The sequence below is a fragment of the Indicator indicator genome, chromosome 7 (assembly GCF_027791375.1).
Source record: "Indicator indicator isolate 239-I01 chromosome 7, UM_Iind_1.1, whole genome shotgun sequence".
Taxonomy (NCBI): Eukaryota; Metazoa; Chordata; class Aves; order Piciformes; family Indicatoridae; genus Indicator; species Indicator indicator.
Window position 1 is genome coordinate 31043557 of NC_072016.1, and position 13121 is coordinate 31056677.

Sequence of the window (13121 nt, forward strand, 5' to 3'; positions counted from 1 at the left end):
TTTCCTCATTTCATCCCAAATCTGTCTTACACCAGTAGCAGTTCTGTATCTTACACAGTATTTGCAGCATCAGCATTGGTTCATTTCCACTGCAGTGGGATCTTTTCTTTTGGCATAGCTTTATAATATAGATCCTTAGAATGCTTGAGAGGAAATTTAAACAAAGGTTTATATCATTCATAGATAAACTTCTCCAAAAATCCTCTAAGTTTTTTTGTTTTTTGGGGGGTTTTTTGCTTCTTTGTAGGAGTCTCTTCTTCTGATTCTGAAGGTGAAATCATCAAAGACGAAATGGAGCAGTAAGTTTACAAATCATTACATCTTTCAAATTTCTTACAGCTAAAACCCCCACAACTGCAGACACTTCAGTTTCCATTCATATTTTGCAACTTTCACACATTAGGCTTTTGTTTGGGATTAGTAGGATTGTTTGGCTTGTGTGTTGGTTAGTTTGCTTTACAAATAGTATGGACCAAATACAAATTTGCTTGTGCAGCTTCAGGTTTAGCTTAAGAATGGAAACTTTAATATTAAATATAAACATAAGTAGAAATATGCTACCTTAACCTACTAAAACTGATTTGCTAAAACAAATGACATTTGTCTAGACACAACTTAAATGCTGGTTTAAGCATCTGACATGGAAAAACAGCATAGTAAAACTTCCCACATGCTATGTTGTGAAGTTTTTGGCAGAAGATGGCTATCCATTGACAGTTCAGATTTAAGGAAAGGAAATTAACAAATATGAACTAGAGTAAACTGCAATGATTAGTATAAGAGACTACCTCAATATAAAAAGAAAGAGGTGTCAGATGCTATGTAAAGCCTTGGAAATAATTTTATTTTTCCTAAATGAAATCCACTCCATATGCATTTAGAACCCCAAAAGCAACTAGTCCTCTTTAAAGAGGAAATGTTAATCCAATCGATTTACACATTCTAGATTTTTTTCCATTATTAAGGAGGGTTACACTCATTACAACTGTCATTTTCTTTTGAAGTGCAAATACAAAATACTGCAGTGTGTTTGAATGAAGACCTCAGCCTGACAGCAAATCCTGCTTTAAGTGATTTTGATTTCAAAGTCATAAAATACTCCAGATTGGATTGGTTTATGGACTTTGAGAAATGTAAAGGTTTAATAGAAAACTTCAAATCATGAAGATCTGAAGGGTATGGGGATTAATTGCTAAATTGTTCATAGTTCCAGCTCAGACTTTTCCAAATGTCTCAGGCATAACATTTTTAGTTATCCATCTTATTATGTGCTCATGTAGTGTTGACCATGGTCCTGATGACCATGGCATCTCGAAATTGCTTACCTCATTAAATTGTGATGTACTGCATTCCGTATTTCTTAGGGAAAAAAAATACAATAGTGCTGCTCTGACACTGTAACGGGATGTCCTCAAATGAGATAGAAAGATCAGGTTTGGGTATAATCAGAGTGGCCTTATTTTGCTTAGGTTCTAGCTATTCTCATATGAATCTAAATGCCTGTAATTAAAAAGAATTCATTATCAGAACAGGTGAAAAAAGAAATAAAAGTTACCAATTTCAAAAGTTACAGCAGCAATGACAACTGCAAGTTCACCCTGAGCAAGCCTTCCTCTGGTTTGGAGGCTGGCTTTCCTGAGGGACCTGTGGTACATTCCAGAGCAGCCTGTGGATACTTCAAACTAAACAGGATTGTCTCTTCATTGTCTGCATTGTATTACTTGGCAATAAAAACAAACAGGGTCAACTCTTTTCATTCCATATAGAAACAACCTAAATGAAGAGCTGCCAACCCATACACTACCAAAATTGTATGATGTGGGGCAGAAAGCATACTGCCCTTTTTTTTCCTTTTCAGCAGTAAATTACTGAATCTGTATCCAAGCAAACCACGGTAATTTTCCTACCATATACACCCACATCTTCATACAAGCTCAGAGGACAGTGAAAGAGAAACTAGCATCACACTCATGATGTTTAAAGCTGGTGACAGCAGCTTTCACGGCACAACTGGGTGAATCCAGGCCATTTATTACATTTGGCGTAACTGAACTAAGTAGGAGAAATTAGACTGGAAAGATATGCAGCCTGGTATTTTATGAAGTACGTATCAGTTTAGATCATTTGGAATTCAACCCCAGAAGGGAAGCTGGAGTTGAGATGTAACTGGGACAGCCACGACTCAGGGATATACACGTAGCTCTAACTTCCAATTAGAGCACTTGTTTTTTGTTAACATTTTGCAGCAAACCAAAGCCAGCTGACACCACCTTGAATGCAGCATCTCCTGCTGTTAGAACTACAGCCAAGCATCAAGAAACATCCAAGGCACCATCTGCCATGGTTCAGCCTGTGACTGTTCCTGTCCAGCCTGTGTCAACACCAGTTAATCAGGTAGGGGAGATAATATGGTGAATTTCAAAGCCCAGAATTAAGCTCTTAAAAAGGTGTTTCTTCCACAGTTTGTGACGAGAACCCCATTTCCTGGTTTTTACTTTGCTGTTAAACTTTAGCTTTGAACCTTACAGCCACACAATAATTGCATACACAGTGGAAATGTCCTGACTCTTAGCAATCTTTAGTATCCAGCAAAGGGAAGGGGACCTTTCATCCCCCAGTTAGAGGCATCTGTGTGGCAGTGAGCAGAAGGAGCAGCTGCTGCTAGCTCAGCCAGCAGTGGGAATCTCTATGTACCCCAGCAGGTCAGAGACTGCATGCCAGGAAGGGCACTTGGTGTGTAAGAGAGATCACTGGCCTCTTCACATTGCAGACTGACTCAATCATTTCCAGTAGCAGCAGCCCGTAACTTTTTCCTCTCCCTCTCTACAGAGCTCACTTGAAATAATTTTCTTTCAATGCGACTTATTTTAAGCTAAACCATTTCATTTATAGGTAGGTATGCTTATTTACCACTTAACATTTGAATATCCATATTGATTCTAATTAATGTTAACATTCATTTCAAGTCCTTTTTGTCTCAAACTATCAGAATATTCATAACTGTGAATTCTTTCCTAATAGGAAAGATGAGCTATATTTACTTAAAATATAGCTGAAAAGTTAATGAGAATCTTGCTTTATGCTGCCTTTTCAATGTTTACAGCCTAGAATTAGGTGGTAAACAATAACTGGATACTGACTAGATTAAGTAATCCATGGTTACTTTTGACTACCAAGAGAACAGAAGTAAGCCTTTATGACATTTTGACAGGATTACCTAAATCAAGAGTGATAGTTATCTCAAAAATCACTTTTAATCTTCTTGGCTTTAGTTTTGTTTGGTTTTGGCAAAGGAGAATAGTTACAGTAGCAGCTACACACACAATTGGACTTAACTTTCTCTTATTAACATCCATAAGTACCTTGTAAGTAAGAATTTATAAAGGGAGACTACCACCAAGCAACCTACCTAGATTTGCCTTAGTGCAGTATTAATGAAAGATGTTATAATACACTGCATGGAAGCTTTCCTTGCCACAATGAACTCAACCAGGCAATTACAGCATTTTTGTTACTCAGTACCCATGAGGAAGATCACTAGCAGTCATCTACAACAGAGCAACTTTTTTCACTGCATTAAATATTTAACTTTGTATTTTATAACCCCAAATCTCTTTTGTGTCTTTCCAAAAATCATGTTTCTCCTATATATGGAAAAATAAATTCTGAACATCTAAACGTCATCATGTGATGTTTTGCATTCCACAGGCTCAAAGCCCCACTAATTATTTGCAAGGACTGGATGGAAGACCCATAATTGCTGCTCCTGTATTTACAAAGGTAATTTGTTCTATGACATTTGGAAACTAAAGAGGTCAATGAATTGTAGAGAGAGATAATTAAAATGTTCAACTTACCAAAGATTTTTTAAAAAGGACTTAGGCATTTCTTCAGCCATTCAAGCACTTGAGTGGCTCCATGAAACCTTAACTGAAATCAGCATTCCTTCCAGAGCAATAAGACATTTACTGACTGTGTATTCATTTTCTCTGTTAGATGTTACAGGATATTTCAGCTTCTGAGGGGCAGCTTGTTGTCTTTGAATGTCGGGTGAAAGGAGCTCCTTCCCCAAAGGTTGAATGGTATAGAGAAGGAACACTGATAGAAGATTCACCAGATTTTAGGATATTACAGAAAAGTACGTGTCTTGTGTGGGAAGCTTGTTTCTAATACAAGATAGGCGAGCACCGATTGCTAACATAGCAACACTTGAATTTACAATGGTAAGAACTATATAAGCCAAAACCATGGATGAATTGAACAGCACACTCACAGGTAGTGTTTTTTGAGATTCCCCAAACTATTGAGTTGTTTTGCCTTCTGCTTTGATCCCTTTGCCACTTCACTGTCCTTTTCTAACATAGTCTTACTGCTATTGTTTGGCTTTGGGTCTGCACTATTTATGTAGAGTTCCACTGCCCATAAATTCCTCACCTTGTAGTGAAGTGCTACAATAACAGTGCTCATGGGCAGTGGATTCCTTATTTACCCACAAAAGTAACTGGATGTACATGTTAGAATGCTCACACATACATGTCTGTGCACATGACATATGCTAGGCTGTAAACGTATCCTCCTTTTATTTTCAAATGCAGTCTAAACACGTGATTTCCTTGTAAGTCATTGGAATGCTAAAACTGTTAAAACTCAATAGAAATTCATTAAATATCATGCTAATCTAAATGAAACTTGGATTATGTGTGTAATAGTTTCAGAAACTGCATTCAAGACAAAATAAAGTTGTATTAAGACAGAAAAAAACCCCAAACTTTTGCAAAATTAATTTTCTTAACTTATTCATAAATTCTCAAAAGTGTTCAGAGTGTTCAGTGGACTTGACAAACCATTGAGTACAAGGTCTGGCTGTCTCCATCACCCCTTGAACAGAAAATGGGATCAAAAGGAGTATTCTGTCATACTGAGAAAATTAAGCTTCATATTTAGTATATAAGGGGCAAAAGTAAGTCTATTCAATCTACTAATTCTGCTCTTCTTCCCTTTAGAACCACGATCTATGGCTGAACCAGGTGAGGAGCATCCAAAGGCTCATACTTTTTTGTTATATAAATGGATGACTTAACTTCACAAAGTATTATGTTACAGCATTTAAAGAATTTACATAATTTCTTCTTTTTTCTACTACTACTGTGATGCATTTCACTGTAGACTTTGCCACAAACATGTAATTTGAATTAATTCTATCACTTTTGAAGAAATTAATGTTTTCATTCTACTTCTAATTTAGGACCTAAGTGTTACCACCTTATGAGCTAAAGATTAACAAGATTAAATATATGAAGGCCCCTGTATATTTGAGGTTCAGAATTACAGCAGATGATGTAGAACAGAGCTATTTTTATCTAGTTGACCAGTTAGGGAACATTGCATCAGATGTTTAGCCATGTCAGCCATTCCCTTTGCTCCCTACCAGCGTAATATGAGAGTACCACATCAGGTGTTCCACCCCTGATATCAGCAAATCCTATGAAAGTGGCTGAATTTGATAATTGCAAGGGGCAGAGGAGAATTTAGGCTACTCTGCATGGGTTGAGCAAAGAAGCCTCACAGATCTGATTGCAAGACAATCACTTATAGAGATATAAATAATAATACATATACTGTAACTCTTCTCCTTGCCCTTAAAAGTTTTTTACCCCAAAAACTATCCTGAAAGAAATTCCCTCTGCCTGCAATGTCTTTTGCTGAGATATAGGAATGAGTAAATGGAGCTTCCACCAGAACCCACTGATGCTGTACCTTTCCTGTCCAGTGGCATGACTGATGAGTAATGTGAAGCAGTTTTTAGAGGGTAATCAGTTGAGTGCAGTTGTCACTGCCTCATCACCTGCTGTTCATTCAGAAGGAATCTGGATTTCCATGCATGCAGTGGTTGGCAAATCCAAGTATTATAAACTAGATAGTATAATGCCTTAAAACTAGTTCTATAATCCACAGTACTATAATAAACTATTACTCTTCTATAGTTGTTAGCAAATAATCTTTGTTGCTACTAGATTTTCCTCAGTGATGACATGAAACAATCAAGATTAAATGTGGTGTGGTCTACAGAAATACTCATAAAATACTGATCCTTTAGGGGTTTGGTAAAGTTTCTTGTGAAATGGTAACAAACTAGTCACTGACTAGCCGAAGAAATGCTCTAAGCCTACATTTCAATACACTTTAGGCATTAGTCTCCCTTTCATGCCAGCTACCCAGCCAAATGCAATATTTAAAATCCCATCACTGTAAGTATTTATTAGCTGGCACTGCTGCCCAAACATGTCAGACAGGAATATTATAACCCTAGATAGACTTTTCAAGATGGAATTTAATTTTTGCTAGTACACTTCTGTTAGCACATTTTTGTGGCCCATTTGTCTTCTTCACAAAGAAGTGAAAAGGCAACTTTCTAACAAGCACAATCCTCTCTGCCTGCATATCTGTACTGGCACTTTGGGAAACTGCCAGCCTATGTGTCTGTGTCTTGCATTTCTTCTTCTTACAGAGTGACTCCACTCAAATTGTTTCCAGTTAATTATCTTGCAATCTGTGAAGAGATTAAAATACCTGTATTTTAGCAAGTTGTGAGTACACAGTAGTCTATTTCCACAAATTAGGTTTTAAGTTCTTCGGAGATAAAGTCTGTACTTCACATGATTAGGAAAACATTTTCTAATGTTTTCCAAACACTGCTGACACCTGTTCTTTAGTTTTATTGGGCATGCTAGACCACAGAGGGTACCAGTTGCTGCAGACAATGCTGATAACAGTTGCTGCACACAAAGGCTGCCAAAACTGATAATACTGATGAAATTAACATCAAATTGAGCAAGGTAGAAAGCCTTAAGGAAATGTTCCTGAGGGTAGTTAAGGCTTTGTGTGCTTGTTCACTGCCTGCAGTAACACTGTTCTGATACTTTGCAGAGGAAATTTGTACCCTTGTTATTGCTGAAGTGTTTTCAGAAGATTCTGGCACTTTCACCTGTACTGCAAGCAATAAATATGGCACTGTGTCCAGTATAGCTCATCTAACTGTCAAAGGTAAGAGCTTGCTTTAGTCCTTCGCCCAATACTAAGTACAGGTAGAGAAGGTGCTGCACTGGGCAGTCCAGGCTGCTTACCAAGCATACAGATTACTATGGCTTTTCAAAGTGTCCTCCCTCAAGTAGTAATGTGAAGCAATGAGGAACATTAGGGAATGACTCTCACATAGCCCTTCCAAAAACACAGCTCTTGCTGACCTCAAGATCTGAGCAAATAGCCATTTTTGGAATCTCAATGGACTGTCTAGTTTGCTATTTCAATAACACTTTGGTGCAGAGTCCAAAGGAGGAAACCTTTGATACTGCCTATGTGATTTATGCTGCCAAGGCATTGAGCAGTTGGGTGAGCAAAGAATAGTACATAAAAACATAGTGTACTGGTGGCTCCAATTCTACCCAGGTTCTGCAAGTGTTCTTTATAACTAAAAAAGTTAGAGAATTGTTTGAAAAGAAAGTTTGTACTTCAAAGATGCTAGTGGAATTTCACAGGGGACATGGCTGAAGACCACTGCTGGATCTTTCCAAACTTGAACTGTGTCTTTTTTGCCCCCACATTTACAATATTCCTTTGTAAAGGGAATTTGTTTTTAAGCAAATGAGGTCAAGCAACTCAGTCTAATAGGTGAAGGGACATCAGAGTGACTTTATCCAGCTGTAACTTTTGTGATTTCATTTCAATATAATTTATGGTATTTACACATCACCTAAAGTTTGAAATTTGCTATTCCAGCATCTGAAGACAGTAACAATGCTGCTAGCCTTCACATGACCAGCTCAATCAACTTAATTGCTGCTGAACATCAACCTCCCCAGTGTACTCCTTCCAATCGTGTAGTAAATCAAATCCCTAAACCTAAACTTGAGGGTGTTCTTGTGAACCACAATGAACCCAGATCAAGTTCCAAGACAGGTCTTCGTGTGCACTTCAAGCTGCCTGAAGATGACAAGGGAAGTGAATCATCATCAGAGGATGGACCTGGTATTACAAACCAAAAAAGACCAAACCATTTCCAAGAGAGAATAAATGGACAGCCAATGAAAATACCAGAGCCAACATCACCATCCAAGGAACCCCCACCAGTACTGGCTAAACCAAAGCTGTAAGTAAAAAGGATTCTAAGCTGCAGGAGCACAGGAGCATCATTGATATTATTTAGCATTCACAGAACAGGACACTTGCACTAGAGGCCAAAAAAAAAAAAAAAGGCAGAACAAAAAGACAGTCAGTACCATGTGGTACTGGCCTAATTAACCATACTCTGAGCAAAATAATTCTACAGAGCTAGGGGTTTGGTTTTCCTATATATCCCACTTAGGAAAAGTATTCTCCAGTTTTAAAAGGAAAATGTTTTCCCTTTGAAATTATATTTAATTCCACAATGTTTTCTGCTGAAAACAGAAGGTGAACAACACTGCTTTTATGCAGGCAAAACAAAAGCAGGTTCACAGAATCACAGAATCCCAATAAGGTAAGGATTGGAAGAGACCAACCCCACTGCTAATGCAGGGGCACTCAGAGCAGGTTTAGAATCAGGATCGTGTCCAGGCAGATTTAGAATCTCTCCAGAGAAAGGAGAGGCTGGGCAGTCTGGTTCAGTGCTCCAGCATTCTCCCAGGAAAAAAAGTTTTTCCTTATATTCTTCAAATGTATCTCATATATATGTTCTTCAAATATATCTCACTCAATCCTGAGTATGTCATTTTGGCAAACCTCGACATATTCAGTCTTACATAGATAGTTTGGGCTAGCAACTGTAGTCCCAAAGGCCTTGTTTCATGATTTTTATGTCTCACAAATATAATCTTCTCCTAAAACAGAAGAAATACTTGGAAATGTTTGATAATGTGAAAGTACTTGAACTAAAAAGCATCTGAATGATGAGTGGACTGTGAGCTCAAGGGGAAATTTTAAGAAGTAGCATAGTTTTCTTAGAAGCCAAATTTATGTCATTCACACTGTGGCTTATTAAGAGAGACCTTTTCAGCATCTTTGAAATCTCTCAAATCCAGTTTAACAAAAAGCAGGCAGACTCCTTCATTTAATTTCTTATATATGCAGGACCTTTAACTAGAGGCTCAGGAAGGAATTTCTAAAGTAATTCACTGGTACTCTTAATTAGGGATGTAATTTCATAGGATGAACATAACAAGTGAGCAGAGAGAAGTTACATACCATGTAGCAGAGGAAGAACTTGGAGAGATGTTTGTTGTTTTTTTTTTTAATTTGTTAAGCTCATATTCACAGCTTTATTTACTTTCAGAGTTATGGTGTGTTCAAGAGAGGAGTATAAACAGTATTTAAATTGCCCAATGCATGCATAAAGCAGAATTTCTCTCACTACCACCATCCCCTAAAAAAACTGTAACAAGGGTACAAAATCAGGATTGCAGAACTTCTAACTCTTTAACATTCTACTTTTTGGAAGCTTGAAATGGTTACCTTTATCTACCTTTAGTATGATTTTTGTTTAGGATATTATAAAATCAAAAATTATTTAAATAAAGTTCTGTGGACTTTATGTGTTTTGTTTGTCAGTACCAACTGAGGTTGCTTCTATATTGTTTATTTTTTAACACTAGTCATTTAATACTTGATAATTTATTATATAATCATTTTCCATATATTCTATGTCCTTTTGGGTTTTTTTTCTAGAAGGGGAAAAGTTAGCCTGTTTTCCATATGCTGCATTTTCATATACATAATAACTGAATAAACCACTTGAAAAGGCAAAATAATTTTCCTTAATGACAAAAGCCCTGAAGACATACACATTAGGTAGCATCTAGGAAACAAAAAGTGCATGAAAGACAAGTCCTCTCTGAATTACACACTCCTGCCTTTCCCTGCCAGTCAACACCATCTAAACTACACTGGAAGGATCTCTTTTGGTGGACTTTTACAAAATTGTATTAGCCAAATGCTGGGTTCAGAACCCACTTGAACAGGACCTAAATAACTGCAACCTGGCTTACGAACACTCATTTAAAATCTGTTAAATCGTGTCCTACTTAGTAACACAAGCAGAGAGGTACTATGGTGACATACAGCAGAATTTGACAATGCTATCCCTTCAATACCTTCAAGTAAGATTTATCTTTGTATTTCACGTGTTAAAATGTAAGAATTGTCTTCAGTCAAATAATTCTCAGACAAAAAGTTTTTGTGCCTCTGGCAAAAAAGGTAGAGGAAGGAAAAGTTCATTTTAGTAGCAAACTATTATTATGATCTTTTCATTATGTTAGAGAATATGTCATGTAGCAGATTCCCCTACCTCTTACTGAATCACAGGACATGGAATTTTTTTCCCAGCACATTCAAGGCTCATGACCAATTTTTCCTCATCTTTGTTTTATATGCAGTGATCAGACCCAATTAAAACAGCTCCACAACCAAGTCTTGCTTGAACAACAGCAGGTACATCAGCTATCTACAAGAGAGTTGTCATTCAACACAGCTTTATTGAATTCTGCTGCTTCACTCCATCAACAGTCCACCTCAACCATGTACCAGCAAAGCCAAGCCTCTGTATCCCAAGCATTCAGCTACAGCCGCCCTAAGCAGTTCCTGCCATTACAAACCACTGCACCCACCAGCTCCTCTTCTAGCTCCTCAGTTACAGCATTCAGCAATGCCCCTCAAGGAAATCAAAGAACAAATAACAAGGAAAATTTCACAGGAAATCCTCCACCTGCCCAATCAAGGTCCTCTGGAGGTTTTACAAGCAAAAGTGAACATTCTGCACTGAGCCCCAAAGAATCTATGGTGCTTCCATTAACATTTTCCACATCTAGTGCAAAACAGTTTCAGCCACAGACTGTGACTCCTGCTCCCATCTCCCCAACTGGCCGCATTCAGAATCCGGTAGCTTTCCTGAGTGCTGTTCTTCCTTCACTTCCTGCTGTGCCATCAACCAATGCGATGGGTCTCCCCAGAAGCACGCCAGCCACGTAAGTAGCATAAACCATGTGTTCAGAAGCAGGGATGAAAATACTCCTGAAGGAAACTCAGATGTATTTCTGTTTAAGGGTTCAGTGGGGACTTTCTGGAAGTACAGGTCGCTCATAACATAGAAAAGTGAGTTAGTTATCTATTCTGGTCAGTTCACCTAACCTTTACATTCGGGTAAGAAAAGAATGGACAGTAGCTTCTAAATTAAGATACACCAAGGGTAAAAAAAATTCAAGATAGAGAAATGCGAGTTTATAAACAGATGTATACAAGAATTTGGGGGCTCAGAGATTCCTAAGAATGTACTAGTGAGAGAAAAGAGATTTCATAAGCTTGCAGGATAAGCCCCTCTAACACCATTTGACTTTAGGAGCTATACAAACATTCTTACTTATAGTAAACAATGAGTAAATTGCTAAAAGGAACTTCACAGTGTAAGTTATTTCTTAGTCCAGGTAAATCTCAGAAATTACTTCTGTAAAGGTACTTTTCTGCTTGCAATACTTTGTATGTTTAAAGTCCCACACTGAATCTCAGGAGAGTTACTGGTTTGTACATAAATGCTTTAACTGACAAACAACATGATTTCTATGACCATACAAGAAAATAAGGATGATGATGTAGGTTATACCTTGAGAGTTCCTTCTTCACCTCTAGTTGAAATTAAAATCCCTTTTGTAGACTATGAGAGCTCTGTGTGAACATAGCTAACACCAGTAGATTGATACAACTTTTCACCCATAGAACTCCAAATTCTGCACAAAGTAAGGAATATTTCCCGCTTTTGCCAATAGTACACTTCAAGGTAGTGATAGCCATCAGTAAGTTACAATCTCCTAACTATTCTGCTGACATTACAGCAACCCAGCTGTATTTATAACACAGCTGTATATGTGACATTCACCTGTCTGCGTGCCAAGAACTCCTGCCTTCAATCCACCATTGCACTCCTAGACTTCCTAGTTGCTCAGCACAGACATAAAATCACCATCACCCTGTGGCACGTGCCTGGAGGCCTTTCATGGCCCTGACATCATGGTCAGGCTTACATGATAAAGTTACAAGGTTCACAGGGAAGGTTTTAACTGCACCAAACTCCAGCCTTTGGCCTGCTTTCACAACACTGCAACAGCCAACAAAAAATCAACTACAGCTATTCATCAACCCCCCTTCCTCCCTTCAGAGCTGGTGAACGAGTGCCCAGCACTTTCTTCAAGCATTCCCTTGGCATTAATGACACTTAACCCTTGCAGTGTGCTTTTTTTTTTTTCAAACTGCTGTCCAGTTATTACCAAATAAATCCTTACAATACACCTACCAGGCAGAGTAGTTAAATACTGTTTTCCTCATTTCACCTTTCCTGGGTCCCAGCCCTGAGCTGAATTTCCACATAACTAGAGCTCATCATGCTGAGATTCAACTCTAGACCTCTGCATGGGAGAGAGTTAAAGTGAGGGCACAAAAGATCAGGAACCTGAACAACATCTGTTGTAATCTATGAAGATCTATTGAAGTTTCAGCTTCCTTTTGGGGCATTCCCCTGCAAATCACAATGGAATTGGAATTAATAATTGGTTAATTTTGAAGCAAAACTATCTTAGAACATGGTTTAGTGGTCATGGTAGTGTTGGGTTGATGGTTGGACTTGATGATCTTAGAGGTCTTTTCCAACCTTAATGCTTCTAAGATTCTATAATAATTCTGTTTACAAAAGCAAAAGAGATCATCATGTCCGCAGAACCACAAAAGGAAGATATTGTGCACAGCAGTTATCAGTTATGCCTTTTACTGAGACCCGGTGTTACAAAGATCTCAGGTCCTGGTAAAATACTAGAATGTTGCACACTCTACTAGTGTTTTGCTGCTGTCCTGTGGCAGTGCACCCTCATAGAATCCTAGAAGTCTTATTTAACAACCTAACTGTTTTCAAACCTTATTAAAATAAACCAGACTACATCTATAGAATACAAAGAAAAAGATCTGTTGATGTTGGATGTGATACAGGGGTGAGAGAAATGAGAAAAGTAAAAGTTCATGGAAAGAATAAATGATCAATAAAGACGTGAGATAAAGATCAGTGAAAAACTATTAACTTCTAAATTATTGTCTGGTACAGTAAAATGTAT

The 13121-nt window shown here is 37.8% G+C and overlaps 1 protein-coding gene across 1 annotated transcript in view; it reads left to right on the forward strand.

Moving 5' to 3' along the window:
• Window positions 1–13121, forward strand: part of MYPN (myopalladin) — a 47283-nt gene that overhangs the window by 13323 nt on the left and 20839 nt on the right. Inside the window, exons 3-10 of the mRNA XM_054382168.1 lie at window positions 248–299; window positions 2247–2394; window positions 3709–3780; window positions 3997–4138; window positions 5004–5027; window positions 6928–7044; window positions 7777–8146; window positions 10407–10994. Of these exons, the coding sequence (XP_054238143.1) occupies window positions 248–299; window positions 2247–2394; window positions 3709–3780; window positions 3997–4138; window positions 5004–5027; window positions 6928–7044; window positions 7777–8146; window positions 10407–10994 (1513 nt within the window). The remainder of the gene's footprint in view (window positions 1–247; window positions 300–2246; window positions 2395–3708; window positions 3781–3996; window positions 4139–5003; window positions 5028–6927; window positions 7045–7776; window positions 8147–10406; window positions 10995–13121) is intronic.